This window comes from Melospiza melodia, chromosome 13 (genome assembly GCF_035770615.1).
Source record: "Melospiza melodia melodia isolate bMelMel2 chromosome 13, bMelMel2.pri, whole genome shotgun sequence".
In the NCBI taxonomy this organism is placed as follows: domain Eukaryota; kingdom Metazoa; phylum Chordata; class Aves; order Passeriformes; family Passerellidae; genus Melospiza; species Melospiza melodia.
Window position 1 is genome coordinate 19863545 of NC_086206.1, and position 15280 is coordinate 19878824.

The 15280-nt window shown below is 40.7% G+C and overlaps 1 protein-coding gene across 1 annotated transcript; it reads right to left on the reverse strand.

The window, feature by feature from the left end:
• Window positions 1–194: 194 nt before the first annotated feature.
• ZDHHC7 (zinc finger DHHC-type palmitoyltransferase 7) lies at window positions 195–15077 on the reverse strand. The gene is made up of 7 exons (XM_063168128.1): window positions 14992–15077; window positions 12445–12773; window positions 9724–9848; window positions 4869–4965; window positions 4533–4614; window positions 3305–3435; window positions 195–2269 (listed from the first exon to the last, which is right to left on the reverse strand). The coding sequence occupies exons 2-7, from the start codon at window positions 12754–12756 to the stop codon at window positions 2093–2095; spliced, it is 924 nt and encodes a 307-aa protein (XP_063024198.1). The 5' UTR covers window positions 12757–12773; window positions 14992–15077; the 3' UTR covers window positions 195–2092.
• Window positions 15078–15280: the final 203 nt, after the last annotated feature.

Below are 15280 nucleotides of genomic sequence, written 5' to 3' on the forward strand. Positions count from 1 at the left end.
GAATGATCAAGAAGGGCTAAAAAAGTGTAGCTTAAAATTCTTAATAAGCAGAGGAACCTCTTTAATTTGGAGCAGTTAATTAATATAAATACAAATTAATTACCAAAGGATTCAAGACTATTTCCCTGAAGCTGCTTCAATCTAAATATATGTAAAAAAAACCCTGACATACAGAGAAGTTAATCAACTAAGACTTCAATTCATTAGTTTATTCTTTTTTACATTAAAAAAAAAATGACAAAGTAAGGATTTGAAAAGCCGAGTAAACCGGATTTCACACGCACACATTTGCCAAGTCACAGGGTCCAACCACCTGGAGTGCTATTTTGCTATTTTCTGATTTTCCCATTGAACAATTTACACAGTAAGAGCCTCAGGACAAAGCCAGACACCTTTTTTTTTCTCCCCAGTCTTTAAGACGTGCAACTGAACCCGCACAGAATCCTGTGGAACCTCTCCAGCTTCCCCCTCAGTTTTGTTCACAGGACTGCAATTCCAGTGGATTTCCACCTAGGAAGGCTCCAGCATTCCACACCACCACCCTCCCCCAAAAGCAAAGTGAAAACACCCCAAAGTATTGCACAGTTTTGTTCACAGGGCACAGCCAAGAAATGGATCCCTCAGTGCCTTCAGCCACGCCATGGAACAGAAACTGATGGAGCTGGGACCAGGATGCCACAGAGGGATGGAGCAGCAGGGCACTGAGAAAGGAAACAGCTCCTGCAGGGCACAAAGGGTGGAATGCAGAGCTCTGAGCTGCTGCAGGTGGGACAGGTCACCAGTGCCACTGGCTGAGCAAAAGCAAGAACAGGACAATTTTAAGGCAAGTCCCAAAACAGGGAGCTATTTACTTTCTAGGCACGATTTCAAGCTATGCATCAAGGCTCCTGCTTTATCCTTTATATGGTCAGTCATTTATAGGTTAACAATAATACAAAAAATAGTCTAAATGTCATTTTTAAAGAATCAACTTTTAGCTGGATTTTTATTACTTGCAGCTTGTATTTCATTACTTGCAGATTTATGAACATTTTTTAGCACTACTGTTGTTTGTCAGGCCCACATAAAGCAGTTCTAGATCTATATTGCTCTCGTTTCTTCAAAGTAGTTTTGGTTGGAAATGGTTAAATTCAAAAGAATATTGCAGATGTTTCTACATTTAAGATGTGCTGTACTTGAGAAAGGAGGGAAGTTGCCTCTTTCTCTGCTGTCTTTGTCCAAGGGATCATGAACAGCTTTCCCTCTGTGAAGGGTCTGTACAGTAAAAAAGGGGCAGAGCAAGACCCTACGAGGATGAAGTGTTTGCAGTGAATGACCCCCAGTTTGTCACTCAGTGTCACCTCACACTGCAGGACACTGGTCCCACTCATCCCTGCACAGTGCACACCTGAGCTCCTCTGCAATCAAAGCAGGTGGAACTGGAAATGCACAGCCCAGGGCAGGATTTGGCCCCCAGGCAGTGAAAATCCAGCCTTTCCCTAAATGCCAGATGGGATGGGCACTGCCAAACACAGGCCATGCTTTAGGGAGCCTGGCAGGGTGTGACAGTGCTGGGCACCATCCTGGGCAGCACCTGCACGTGAGGAATGTGTGGGACACACAGGGACAGCTCTGCTGAAAGAGAAAGGAGAACTGAACAAAGCACAATTCCCTGAAATCTGGACTGACAAGGAAGGCTGTGTCTCACTGGAGATCAACTCCCACCAGAAGGCTCCTCCTAATGATTGACAACGGCATCCAAGGACTTAGACTCATTATAAAAACACACAGGTAATTAATTCCCCAGGCATTTATCAAATAAAAAGGGTTTAAAACAAAAAAATGGGGAAGTAATCTCAGAAAATAAATTACAGTAGCATGACAACATTTGGCTTCTTTAGTGTGACCACGTGCTTATCCTGCTGTGAAGATCATGGCAGATCCAGTTCCTGTCTCAGAATTAATGAGATGTCTGTGACAATAAACGTAGAAAACTCTGCTTGCTACAAGCAAATGTCTGATATCAGTTTCACCTGGTCACAGATTATATGTAGACAGCCTTCTCTGGCCCCAAAATAAATACTATATAGGATTCTTGCAAGTTCCAGCATCTTCAAACAGAAAACTCAGGTCCTCCTTTCTTCCCTCGCAGCAGAAGCCTCCTGATGCGAAATCCTGCGAAGGGGTTGATCCACAGCAGGGAGGGCTGGCCCCCAAACACAGATTTCATCCCTTCCCAGCGCAGCCTGCGCTCCCACGTCGGCTTTTCACTCTTCAGTCTCTCAATCTCCTGCAAATAAACACAGGCAGGCATGTCCAAGGTTTATAATCTAATATAAAACCTGGTCGTAAAAACCGGGCTTGCGTTTTTATGGTGCTGTTTCATTGTGCCTCAGCTGATTAGTTTCTTACTGTTGTTTATTAATTATTAAGGGAGAAGTTAGAAAGTGTTTTAGCCCTGTGGATACAGGGAAGAAGATTTAGAACATAAAATATGCACAAGAAGGTTGATATCTCTATCTCTTCCCCCTCATATCTCTATCTCTTTCCCCCTCATATCTCTATCTCTTTCCCCCTCAAGCTAAAAGACAGAAATCCCAGAAAAGCTGATGGATCCACGTGCAATATCCTACACTACAAGTTGTTTACTCAGTTGATGAAAGCAGACAATAAGGCTCCTGCTCCACAATTACTGCAGGCAGGATTACTCTCCCAATGCATTATTTTGATGGTCATTTTTTTGTGCTTCCCACTAATGAAGGCTCAATATTTACCAGTTGTTTTGCACTTACTCCTCAGTACAGAAATACACTTGTAAACATGAGAAAATATTGAACAGTCACAGGATTCAATTCCCTTGTGTTTCCAAGCAATTATTCTCTCCAGGTGTGACACTGCAGATCTAAGGACACAGGAGCCAATGGCCCAAACTCTGTTTTACCCCCTGATAAAATGGATCACAGTGAGGTGAGAGTGATTTTCAGAGTAAACCTGAGAAAAGCAGACACTTCCCATGGCACCCAGCAGGAATTTCTACCAGCTGAGAAGGGAAAGTCAAACCTCAACTCAGAAGCTTTGCATTCTTTGTCATTTAAAACCAAATTACAAAATGTCAAAAAAGCAAACAGTGCAAGAACTTCTGTTAGAAAGCAACCCCCAGTAAACCACTCCAGTCTTCCCCCAAGTGCAGAAAATAAAAATGATGAATGATTGAAGTTTTGCAGCTTTCTCTGAAATAAGAGCCTCTCCTCATGCAAATAAAACCACATCTAATCACATCTTCCCAGAATAAATGTTACAGAATAAAAAAAGTCAAGGTTTTTACCGTTTCATCATTGCATATTGAGTGGATTTGGGTGCCAAACATGACTGCAGTGAAAGTGAGAAACAGAAAACCCTCAAGGCACAAGAAGATCATCAGGATCACAGTTACAGGTGGGGAGAAGTCACTGCACTCTGTGAAAATGAAATATTGTAGTTACAAAAAAACCAACAGTAAATTATAGAGCATGTCCTACATGTCTGACACTTGAAATAATATTTCACATTTAAAACAAACTTCTGATTTTGCAGCAGCTTTATTTGCTGATCAAGAAAATAAAGAATTTTATGGTAGTAACACTTCTGGCTTCCTATAAAGCACATGGTAACTATTTCTGCAATCCTGCCTCAGGATTTCAAGGCTATCAAATAAATGGTTGCACATGAGGGGAGTGAAGAACTCAGAACTGCACAGGACAGAAGCAGCTTGGAGCTTTCTGCAAGACAGAGGCTGTAAAACCATCCCCACCTCAGCCCTGACTGCTAATACAGATGTTCCACTTGGCTGTCATTGCTTTATTACTCTTTTTGTTTTAATTCTCCACACAAAGTAATCAAGTTCTGCCTCACACATCTCTGGAGAGCCTCTGATCACCTGATTAACTCAATTATATTTAAACAGGGATAGTGTACAGAAGGTGAATGTTTCAAGTAAAACAAAGTTCTAAGATCCATCCATTTAATGAAATACTCAGAAAAAAATAAAAATCACATGGATTTCCCTGTTGCTTCATATACCAAAAGCACAAGACCAAAATGAGCTCTGGCACACTGGAACATTAAGAAATACAAGCCAGAAGCCTAAATTAAAAAAACTGGGATAGTTTAGGGAATTTCCTTTCTGCAGGAGCTCCAGTAATGGAAAGAGGGAGAAATCTGTTTAAATTTCAGGGGTCATTCCCAGAACTGAGGTGGGGCACACAGAGCCCAGATTTAGGTGATTTTGTGCTGAGGCGATTGAGGACCAGCTCAGTTTCCTTCCCACTACAGAGGTAGTAAATTACTACTGTGAGTAAAGGCAGTGAGAATGCCCCTGACAGCCACAGCTCTTACAGAGAATGACTGAAGGAAAGGGAGAGAAAAAACCAGAAAGGAAAAGGAAAGTGATGGATAAACAGATCTGAAATGTTTTAAGGATATCACTGAAAGATGGGACTAAAATAGGAATGCTATGACTTTTCCCTAATATCTACTAGACTGTGATAATGAAAATTAAGTATTTATTTGCTCACCAGTCCACTGCCCTCGGACACAGGAGAAGAACTGAAATCCACAGAGTACAAGAGCATGAGCTGAAATTAGGGCTATGTACATCTGCAAACAAGAGACAGCATCATTTCACTCACTGCCACTGCATAAAACACAGCAAAACTTTGAAGAAGCAACTTTGAAACAACAGCACCAAATTAAAATGAATGTGGGTAGAAATCCCTTGCACAGAAAGAACAAACCCACACAATTTATCAAGACAATCATGTCCTAAAGCCATTACTCACCAAGCACAACCTAAATTGTTATAACCAAGGGAAATTCAGACTAAAATCAAGCTGCTGCTGCTGCTCACTTACCGTAAACAGAACAAAAAATCTCTGATTTTTCTCCCCCACACAATTGTTCACCCAGGGGCAGTGGTGATCCATCTTTCGGATGCATCGCTTGCAAATACTGCAAAAAAGGACAAGAGGCTTCTGCTGAGAAATTGTATTTGAAATTGCAGAAATTGTATTTGAAATTGTAGAAATTCTATTTGAAATGTAGAACCAAGGGCAGCCAGTGGTCACAGCATGATGTGCTGAAATATTTCTTGACAAACTGCAGACATGGGATTTTATTTGCATTTCTTTAAAGAAACTGCTTGTTCATTCTCACAACTCAGCTTTTGGGTGCTCCAAAATGGACTGTGTACATAAAATACTCCTCAGAATAAAACAAATCCAGAACTTCACACACCTGCAGCTCAGGTATCTGAATTCAGTATTAATAAGACTCTCTCATTCAGTATTATAAGACATTTCCCTTCTGGAGAAGTTTTTTAGATAAATATTTCACTTTTAAAGGGTTTCAAGTTGTAAATTTTGTTTGTGGATACGAAGAAACCCAAGAAATTCACATCTTCAAGGGAGAAACTGTCACTCTTTGAGACCTCAACTGGCCATAAAATTCTAAACTTATGCAATCAAAATCTCAACTAAAGCACAGCTTAGAGTATCAAATCTCACTTCCTCAAGAGAAAACACAAATATTGAAATTATAACCAGCACTTATCAAGTAGCTACTTGTCCATGAGTTCTTGAACACTCTTGTTCTCTGCTGGTTCTCTTGTTCCTGCCCAGTTTGGAGGCAAGGCTATGTCCACAGAAGTCAAATAAATACTCCAATAACTCCAAATAAATACTCCAATAACTCCAAATAAATACTCCAATAACTCCAAATAAATACTCCAATAACTCCAAATAAATACTCCAATAACTCCAAATATATGCTCCAATAACTCCATTTTACATCTGCCATACAGCAGCAGAGGGCTCAGTTCTGCAGCCAAATGTGAAGAATTACACACCAAAAATGAAACAGCTGCAACATCTGTTGTAGCTCTTCATAAATCAATAGCTTGAGCAATGCTGATATTCCATTTTCCCAGCTTTGTACTTAAGACAGCCACACACTCAGTGCTCCAGATTTTCCCACAGAATATTAAATATTTTCACTTCAGCAGTCACCAAGCCAAATAAGCCTAAAAAATACAGGCACTGTTATTAAAATCTCTTTGTTTTTAACACAGGCTGATTTAGGTGTGGTATCTACAAGTGCTGCAGTGACAAAGCACAAAGCAAAGCTGGGTTATTGTCACTGGAGAGACAAAACAGGGAGGTGTGGGGGAAATCAGGGCTCTGAGGCAGAAAGTAATTGTTAAGTTGTCACATTTGTATGATTCTGAAGTAATTCAGCACGAGGCAGTACATACCATGTGCAGGTTATGGGGCAGGATCCCAAATGAAGCTGCCTTTGCTCTGGGCTATCAAAACCCAGCCCCACATTCCCCCTGCTTTTTGTTTTGTGGATATTAAAGGATTCATCCTCTGCTACAAATGATTTTTTAAATACAAGTGAAAATCCCAACAGCAGATAAACACTACAACCACTCCCTGGTGCAGGAAAAGGGGGTATCACACAGGAGGGACATTCAGGACGCTCCTCCAAAGTCTTTCCTTGCTGCCTGCAAGTTCAGCCTCTCATTTCCCTGAGTGCCACAACCAGACAAGGCTCCTGATGTGCCACAGAATCCATGCCAGCACTCTAAAAAGCAACATTAATGTGAAGTGCTGAGTAAAACCTACCCAGGCTCAATCAAGCTGAAGGCTGGAGGATGTGAGGTGGGCAGGACTCCATTCTGCTCATTCAGAATTTCTCACAAGCCCACACAGAGCTCTCACAAGAGCTCAGATATCTGGAACCCTGCCTTCACTCCTGATCTCCCCCCAACAATCTCACAGCAATGCTTCCAGCAGTGCTTCTGCCTTCTTCCTACCCCATCCCTTGTATTTTATTCCTTTTTATGCAGCAGGAGTTTGGGGAAATCCCTCCTCCAGCTGCACCCAGGGGTGTCACAAGAGAGAAGCAAACAGAACAAGCACCTGCGCATGGAGGAAAGTCTCTCCATGAACTCAGGCAGGTGCAAATTACAGCTCTGAATGGCAAAGATAACATTCAGAAAGACACAGCTAAAGACTCAGGAGAAATGGGTGTGGGTAACAGATATTCCCTGGGAGCCTGGTGGAAACATCTCAGTGACTTTATTCAGAGTTCCCCGCACACAAACACTCAGAGCAGGCAGAAATGATGACAGCTGTGCTCCTTCAGTGAAAATGAAATCCCATTCACTCAGGATAGGGCTGAAAATGTTAACTGCTCACTAAAACATCACTTCAATTGCATCACTTGATTTCAGAGATGCTTAGCTGCAAATAAAAGGTTCTTGCTCTTTTCCCCATCACTAATGTGTATTATGAAACTATTTTTCTGCCTTAAAAGAACTTCTGTTGCAGTGTTGCACAACAATTTTCGTAACTACATCCTAAGAGTCTCTTCTGTTAATAATTTACTACTGAAAACATGCACTGTGGCTTTCTGAGTGTAAGTATTTCCCAACAGCAACCAACTTCAATTTCCATTTTCAAGCCTCTTCTATCAGCAAATTGCCACTTTAAATACTTGGGACTAGATCATCCATTTAATGTCCTTGGAATGAGTTTGCAAGTCAACAAAAAAAATTGGCAGCATAATCAAACAAACCCTTTTTCTATTGGGTAAACTCCTGCAGTGATAAATTGAAGGCAAAGAATCAAACTAACAGAAACAAAGACAATTAAACCAGAAATCCAACTGCTGAGAAAAACATGACAGCAGCCTCACAACACCTTCAGGCTCTGGATTTCTCTTTTAGATATTCTGTGGAGCCAGGGATGCACTGAGCAAGCTCCAAAATGCCTCCTTTACCCTTAAGTAAAATATTTGATCAAGGATTAGAGGATTAAAACAATGCCCAAACAGGTGCTTGGGAAAAAAAAACGACTCTGAAAATATCAGGTATTTCCTTTATCACAGACATTATCCATTCTTGCTCTGCTTTAAAAATAAATGCTGCTCAAATTCTTGCTCTAAAGGAGGCATTTGAGCTCCAGGATCTCTGGTACATAAGACAGAAAAAGAGCTGGAGTATTTCAACAGATGATGTCTTCACTTAGGGCTCCTTCCAAATCAGCTCTGCCTTTCTCTTTCAGATATTGTGTGGAGCCAGGGATGCACTGAGCAAGCCCCAAAATCACTCCTTTGCCTGTAAGTAAAATATTTGATCAAGGATTAAAATAATGCCTAAGACAGAAAAAGCTGGAACCCCAAACAGGTGCTTGGGGAAAAAAACCCTTTGAAAATATCAGCTTTATCACAGACATTATCAATTCTTGCTCTTTAAAAATAAATGCTGCTCAAATTCTTGCTCTAAAGGAGGCATTTGAGCTCCAGGATCTCTGGTACATATGACAGAAAAAGAGCTGGAGTATTTCAACAGATGATGTCTTCACTTAGGGGTCCTTCCAAATTAGCAAATTCTACCAGGACCAAAATGTGGGAAATGCTTTCCACAGATACCTGCAAGGTCTCAACCCGAATATGGGACGAGGAAATGAGATGCAGGCCATGTTTGCAGGGCTCCCAGCTGTCCCTCACAGACACAGAGGCAGGCCATGTCAGCTCTCCTGGATCCCCAGGGATTTTCTGGGAGCAGCTGTGCTGCCTCCACCCCCAGGCATCCTCCTGAGCTGACAAAGCAGCAGCAGCAGCATCCCTGCACAGCCAGGGATGTGCACCTGAGCAAAGCCAGCCTAAAGCACACACAGAGCAACTGGAGAGCATTCCATCCTCCCCTGTTTATCCATGGAACTTCTCCCTTCACACTCCAGATCCAAAATCCCACTCAGAGCTGAGAGAGGAACAGGAGCTCCATGCCAAGGCTGAGGATTTATAAATGGCAGCAGCTTCTCAGCCGTAGCACTGAGCACTGACACACACATGAGGTTTTTAATTTAGAACCCACAAAGCTCCAGAATCATCTCAGAGTCCTGACAAGACTCCGCTCTGTTCTTTTGACAGGCACTAAGGCAGAGATTTCGATTTAGTACTTCTCACAATTCAACACACATCACTCCCCACACCTAGAGAGCCACCAGAAGCATTTGCATCTTTATGTAAGCCCTGATTATGCAGGCACAGCTATTTTCAACTGGCACACAATAAACACTACAAAAGCATTTCCACAGTGCCTGAACACTCCAAAGACTGGGAATTAAAAATATACATTTACTATCTCCTCCATAGCATGTTTAGTTCAAATGATCATTACTTCTGTCCTTATTCAAATGGATTTTCACTAAGTGGAAGTGCATTTAACCCATTATTCATGCAACTTTGGGAAAATAATCTGCCAATTCACATATAACTTCAAATGCGCTGCAAAGAAAAGATGACACAAAGTAATGATTTTAAACAACTCTAAATTTTGTTCATTTAAGACTGCAGGAGTCACTTAAATCAGCTCCCGGAGAAATTTGAGATTCTTTTCTTTGCCCTGCATTACCCACAGCACAGCACAAATAACTGCAATGATGTACAGGAAATGATATTCACTGATCTAAATTATTTAAGACACCAGAGCACAGTTATTGTAATAAAATCTTAGAGTTCCTTACTTCTCTCCCCTCATCCACAGTCATTTTTTGTACCTTACACTTACAAAATACACTGCAATGTAGGAATTTGAAAGTTTAGTGGATACCAAAAGAAATTTGTGGGGGGAAAAATGAACAAATATCAGGATTGTTATTCCAGGCCTCCAAAAGCAGAACTGTGGAAGGAACTCTGGCATACCTGCAGTGGTGTGCACGCTCAGGTTTGATACTACAGCACTTGGGACATTTGTAGATCACTTCTCCTGGTTTCAGCTGCAAATTATCCATGTATTCTTTAGTGGCATTTCCTTTGGGCACAGCCCCCTGAAATCATTTCAATTAGAGGAGAAAAAGCTTCTTAAATGGCATGAGAGCATTTAAAAATACATTTCATAGACTTCATACCAGTAACCTCAGGATAATTGCTGAAATAAGTTCATTTATTCAAAGCCAGTCTGCTACAAGCCAGAATCAATTCCAAATGAATAAATTACCTCTGCTTGACCTCAAATTCAGCTTTATTCCAGCAAGACTCATCTCTGGCCAAGTATTAGCTTAATTCTCACAGAATTTCCTGTCACCAGCCCACAGAAATGAAGAGGGAGACACATCTTACCCTGCAGATACAAACACTGCTCATCATTTCTGAGGAGTTACCCTGAATATTTCTTGTGGAATTTGATTAATGGGTGAAGCCATCCACAAAAATCAGCAACTACTTGAAAGATGTTATTTCAACTGTCTGAAGCCAGGGTTTAACCACCTGCCCCAAGTTTTTGAGAAATGTAATTTTTTTTCCTAAAATCTTTAGCTTGACCACTGTTAGCAGGACCAGCAACGGCTCCTTTACTCTTCTTTATTGTGCAGCTTTGTGGTAAAGAGTTGAAGGAACTGATTCAAAAGAAAAATAATTGATTGGGAAAAGAAATTAACTTTTAGTGATTAGTTCTCTGATCTGATTATCACAGAGCTGCATCCTGAGATCAGGATCTAAATTTGGATTAGTAAGGAGAAAATAATTCAGCATCAACGTCACCCTGCTCATTGATGGAGATAAAGCCTTATCTGTGAGGGGAAGTGATTGTGAAACAAACTGGGATGTGGCAGCCAAGTGGATTTTCTGTACCACTGCTCCAGGTCAGCACTTCCTTCACACAGGGAAAGCCTTCTGCAGGTCAGCCTGAGCCAACTGCAACATTCTAGAATTAATTCTCATTCAAAAAAAAAAAAACCCTGGCAACATCAGCACTTGACACAGACACCTTCAGAACATCTGGGACAGAATAAAGAACCCAGCAGGAACTCAGATTCCACTGCCAAACACCTCTCTGCTCAGGGGAGTTTTTGTTACCTATAGCCTGGAATAATAAATTTGTGTTTGTGTTGGCCAAGACAAGCCCAGGTCCTGTCCCAGGTGAGCTCTGTGGCTGAGTGGTGCTCCAAACCTGACCAGGTGCTCACAGGGACTTCCTTCAGCACTCATGTTCTACTCCTGAGCTGGATTTTGCAATCTGAACGTTCTCACCCCAGTTAATATTTGCTGTAAACATCTCACGCTCCCCTGTTCACCTGCCACAAGGATCAGAACCTCAGACCATGCTTTCAAGCATTCTGCTGACAAAAATACACTCTATTTCAAAACCATCTTTCACAGTCACAGCCAGCCAGCAAAAATCTATTTTTTAGAGTTACAAGTGTAAATTTAATTCACTTGAGTTTTGAGGCAGTTCATTCCTTTCATCTTAGTTTCTATCACACAGTTGTGCCTTCCATTCTGGGAGTCAGCATGAAAGGAGTGGAGGAAAAAAGCAGTGACTCATCTCAGTTTGCATCATAAAAAACACCACAGGTCTAGAAAGACACCCAGCTTTACCAGCTCATATTTATAAGCAATAAATCCTTAAACCATTAACTCTCTGAGCTGTCACAGTTTGTACAAGTTGTGATATTTCATCACTGGGTGTGGACAGAAGTAAATCAAAGAGCTAGAAAATCATTAACTGCAACACCCTGCTGGGTTTTTGAATGTTTCTCTATACACTGCTACTGGAGAAAAATCTCCATTTTTCTCCAAAAATCTGGAGAAAATATATGTTTTTCCCAAACTTACTCCTTAAAAACAGTAATAGATTTTAGTACAAAATCAACCATTTAATCACTTGAAATCTTGAGGAGTAAAAGTTCTAAGAAATGAGCACTTTCAAGACCTCTTACACCTACAATGCTTCAATGTGTGTCCAGTTTAAATCTCCCTTCCCTTTCCAAATATTCAAGGACAAAATTCAGGAATCACAGGGAACAGTGGTTTTTCCATTATGCCAAGTGTGCCTGAGGTTTTGCAGCACATCCACCTCTAAAAGTTCTTCCGTGGTAAGCATGGGAGCATTTCAAGAGATGCAGAAGGATAAAGGCACAAATTTTGAAAATATATCAGATGAAAAAGAAGTAAGAAAAATGAGGACAGAGAAGACTAAACTTTATTAGCTACTTCAGGACCTGGAGTAATATATTACTGATTTTTTTGAGTATAACACTTTTATAAATTTTATATTGACTGTTCTATGGCTTCATTATTAGAGTAATCAGAGAAGTAGAGGTACCATCCTGATGATAAGCACAGGTATTATCAAAACCTTGAGGGTTTTGAATATAACACAAATATTTTGACTCTAGCAAAAATATTTTTGAATCTAGCACGAGGATTTTGAATCTAGCACGAGGATTTTGACTCTAGCACGAGGATTCTGAATCTAGCACGAGGATTTTGAATCTAGCACGAGGATTTTGACTCTAGCACTAGGATTCTGAATCTAGCACGAGGATTTTGACTCTAGCACTACTTTTCCCAGCAGAAGACTTCTCCAAACTTCTGTGCAGATGGAGGGGACAATCCAATGCCAAGGAACTCTTGGATACTTACTGGATCAGTCAGCATAGTCCTCAGGTGTGACGACAGAGCCAGCACTGCCAAGCAGTTAAAGAGAACCCCGTTGATCACGGAGTACCAAAAGTCTTTGGAAGGCAGCAACATGACAAAAGTCACTACAAAGTCTGCGTAGACCACCAGGAGCCAGGTCATGATGGCACAGACCATGCCACAGCCATCCCTGATGAACCAGACCCTGTCAGCCATGTCAGCCTCCGAGGAGGAGGAGGAGGAGTCGTAGCTGTCATTGTCGGCCAGGAGCGGGTGGTGCTCGACATCGCGGAAACGGTGCCCTGATGACTGCATGGTTTGCTGGCCTGGCCCTGCAGGGACAAACACAGCACCACCACCATCATCATCATCACTGTTATTCATTATTAATGAGGAAATAGAGCACAGCTGGCTCTGGGGTTTTGTTTCTGGGAGATAAAGCATGTTCAAGTTCAAAATAGAATTGGGATTTTTTTTGATCGACACCTGAGCGATTCTGTGAGTGCAGAAAGATGAATGTGAAAGAAGGGGGCACAGCTTTTAAGGTTTTGGGGTTTTTTTGTTTGTTATTAGTTTTGTTTGTTTGTTTCTTACTTTGCTTTTATTTCTTCTTATTCTACTCTAATGTCATTGGTAATAAATTAAGCTGATTTCCTCAGGTCAAGCCTGTGATGGTAATTGCTGACTGATCTCTCCTGCTCTTACCTGGACCCACAAGGCTTTTTTTTATATTTTTCTCTCCCCTCTCTGAGAGAGAGACAGAACAGCTTTGGTGGATGTCCAGCCAGAGTTAACCCACCAATAACATGCAACTTCAATGCCTGACAAAGGGATTTTAGACTGGTTTCATTTCCATCATGCTGTGCTCATAAACCACTCCTCCTCTTTTGTCAAAACCTCAACTTCTCTCTTTTATCTCAAACTAAAATGGCAAAGTCTTCATTAAATTACAGCTCATGTCTCTTTTAAAACAGCAAATTATGGCACCAGCCTGTTGACTTTTCATTCTGCTCCAGCCAAGTGAGGGAAGAGTACAAAGGAGCCAGGATGGAAATAAAGCTGTTCTAATACACTGCTCACAACAAACAATGCAGCAAGTCAGAAAGCAGCTAAATTTGTTGACAAAAAAATGTTATTGTTTTGGAAAAACCACAAGATCTATTGGATAGCTTATCAAATGGTCTCAGATCAGCCCAACCTTAAGGGAAACAAATGGTTCTGGTTAAATGAACATGGCAACAGATTACATGAATCAGATTTTCAAAGAACACATTAATTCATTTAATTTCATGAAACTCTTTTAGGCCTTTGTTGTCCTTCCAACATGGAGCCAAAACCAGACATGAAGCCTCAACAGTTCTCACGAAAACAGAATTATTTTCCAGACATCTCTCCCAAGGAAAGACATGGAATGGCAGAACTGAAGTGCTACCAACAAACAGGAGACAAATTATAACTTAAACATTAGGCCTCAAGAATATCCTGCTGCTTTAAAAGTATACTGTGTTCTAAAAATCCTATTGATTCCTGCTATTAAAGGCCTTGTCTGAGAGAAACCTGAAAGCATTTCTATTGATTTATCACAGGCACACAGAGGTCTCCCTTTTCCCCCCTTATTAATGGCAGCCTGTACATGACTGTAGGGATTATGGCACAGCAATTTCAATTTCCATCCCAAGATATTGAATATGGGATCACTTTGTTCCTCTAGAATGGCCCAAGTGACCATTACCAGATGAAGACACTGGCACTGAGGTGGTGTTTGATAAAGCTGTTTGATAAAACCCTTTAAAAACTCTCTGATTCAGGAATCAGAATAACACATTCTGCCCAGGAAATCCAGGCAGGAGCAATCCAAGAAGCCAGAAATGAAAATAAATCCATGCAGATGCAGCAGAGAGACGTGAGAGCAACTGCAAAAACAGCTGGGAAGCTCCCAGGACACTGCGAGGTGTCTGAAGGACACATTCTCTGCTTGTGGAACAGAACAAACTGAAATCCAGCTCTGCTGCTTGCATCTATTACAATTTCTTGGAGTTAAATTGTATTTTCTGTTCACACATTGGGCTTTTTTTGGACAAAATTCCTCTCTCTCATCAGAATGCAGCTGCTAAGTCAAGGATGAAGATGTCAAACACTAGAAAATTACCTTGGGAAAGAATGAACTTTATCTTCTTTAAAAGTAATTTAAGCTTAACTTAACCTAAATATGGCCCTCTTTTCACCCAGTTCAAATTATCCTGATTTTTCTTAATGTTCAGAATTAAAACTACAATCTGTCCCAATTAAGTCAAATAGCCCTTTGGGACATCACCAGCCCTTGTGGTCAAGAAAATTTAAGTGTCATAAAAATACATAATTAGCAGCTGAAACATGAAGATAACCATGCAAATCAGTTATTACTTCATCAAAAAAGGGCTTCTAAAACTTTTAAGAAACGTTTTTAATATGGAATAGCACAGAATTACTGCATTCATTTTGCTTAAATATCTTAAAGACAACAAAAAAAAATTTTAGCACAATAAAAGAAATCCAAAACAAAATAAATACCTCAAAAATGTTTTGTATGTTATTCTGACATCCTGTCCTGCCTTTGGCTTATCCCTGGTCATTCACATAGTCATGTCTGATGGAATCTGCAAAGACATCACCAACAAACTGATTAGCAAAGCTGCACCAGGAAAATACTGTTAAATACAAATAATAACAGACATCAATAATAGAACAGAAAAATATACAGAATAATAATAGAATAATAGACATCAGTAGTAGCACTCTGAAACTTGCTGCATGTAGCTACAACGAAAAATTTTGTGTTTTATTTAGAAACCAGGTACTT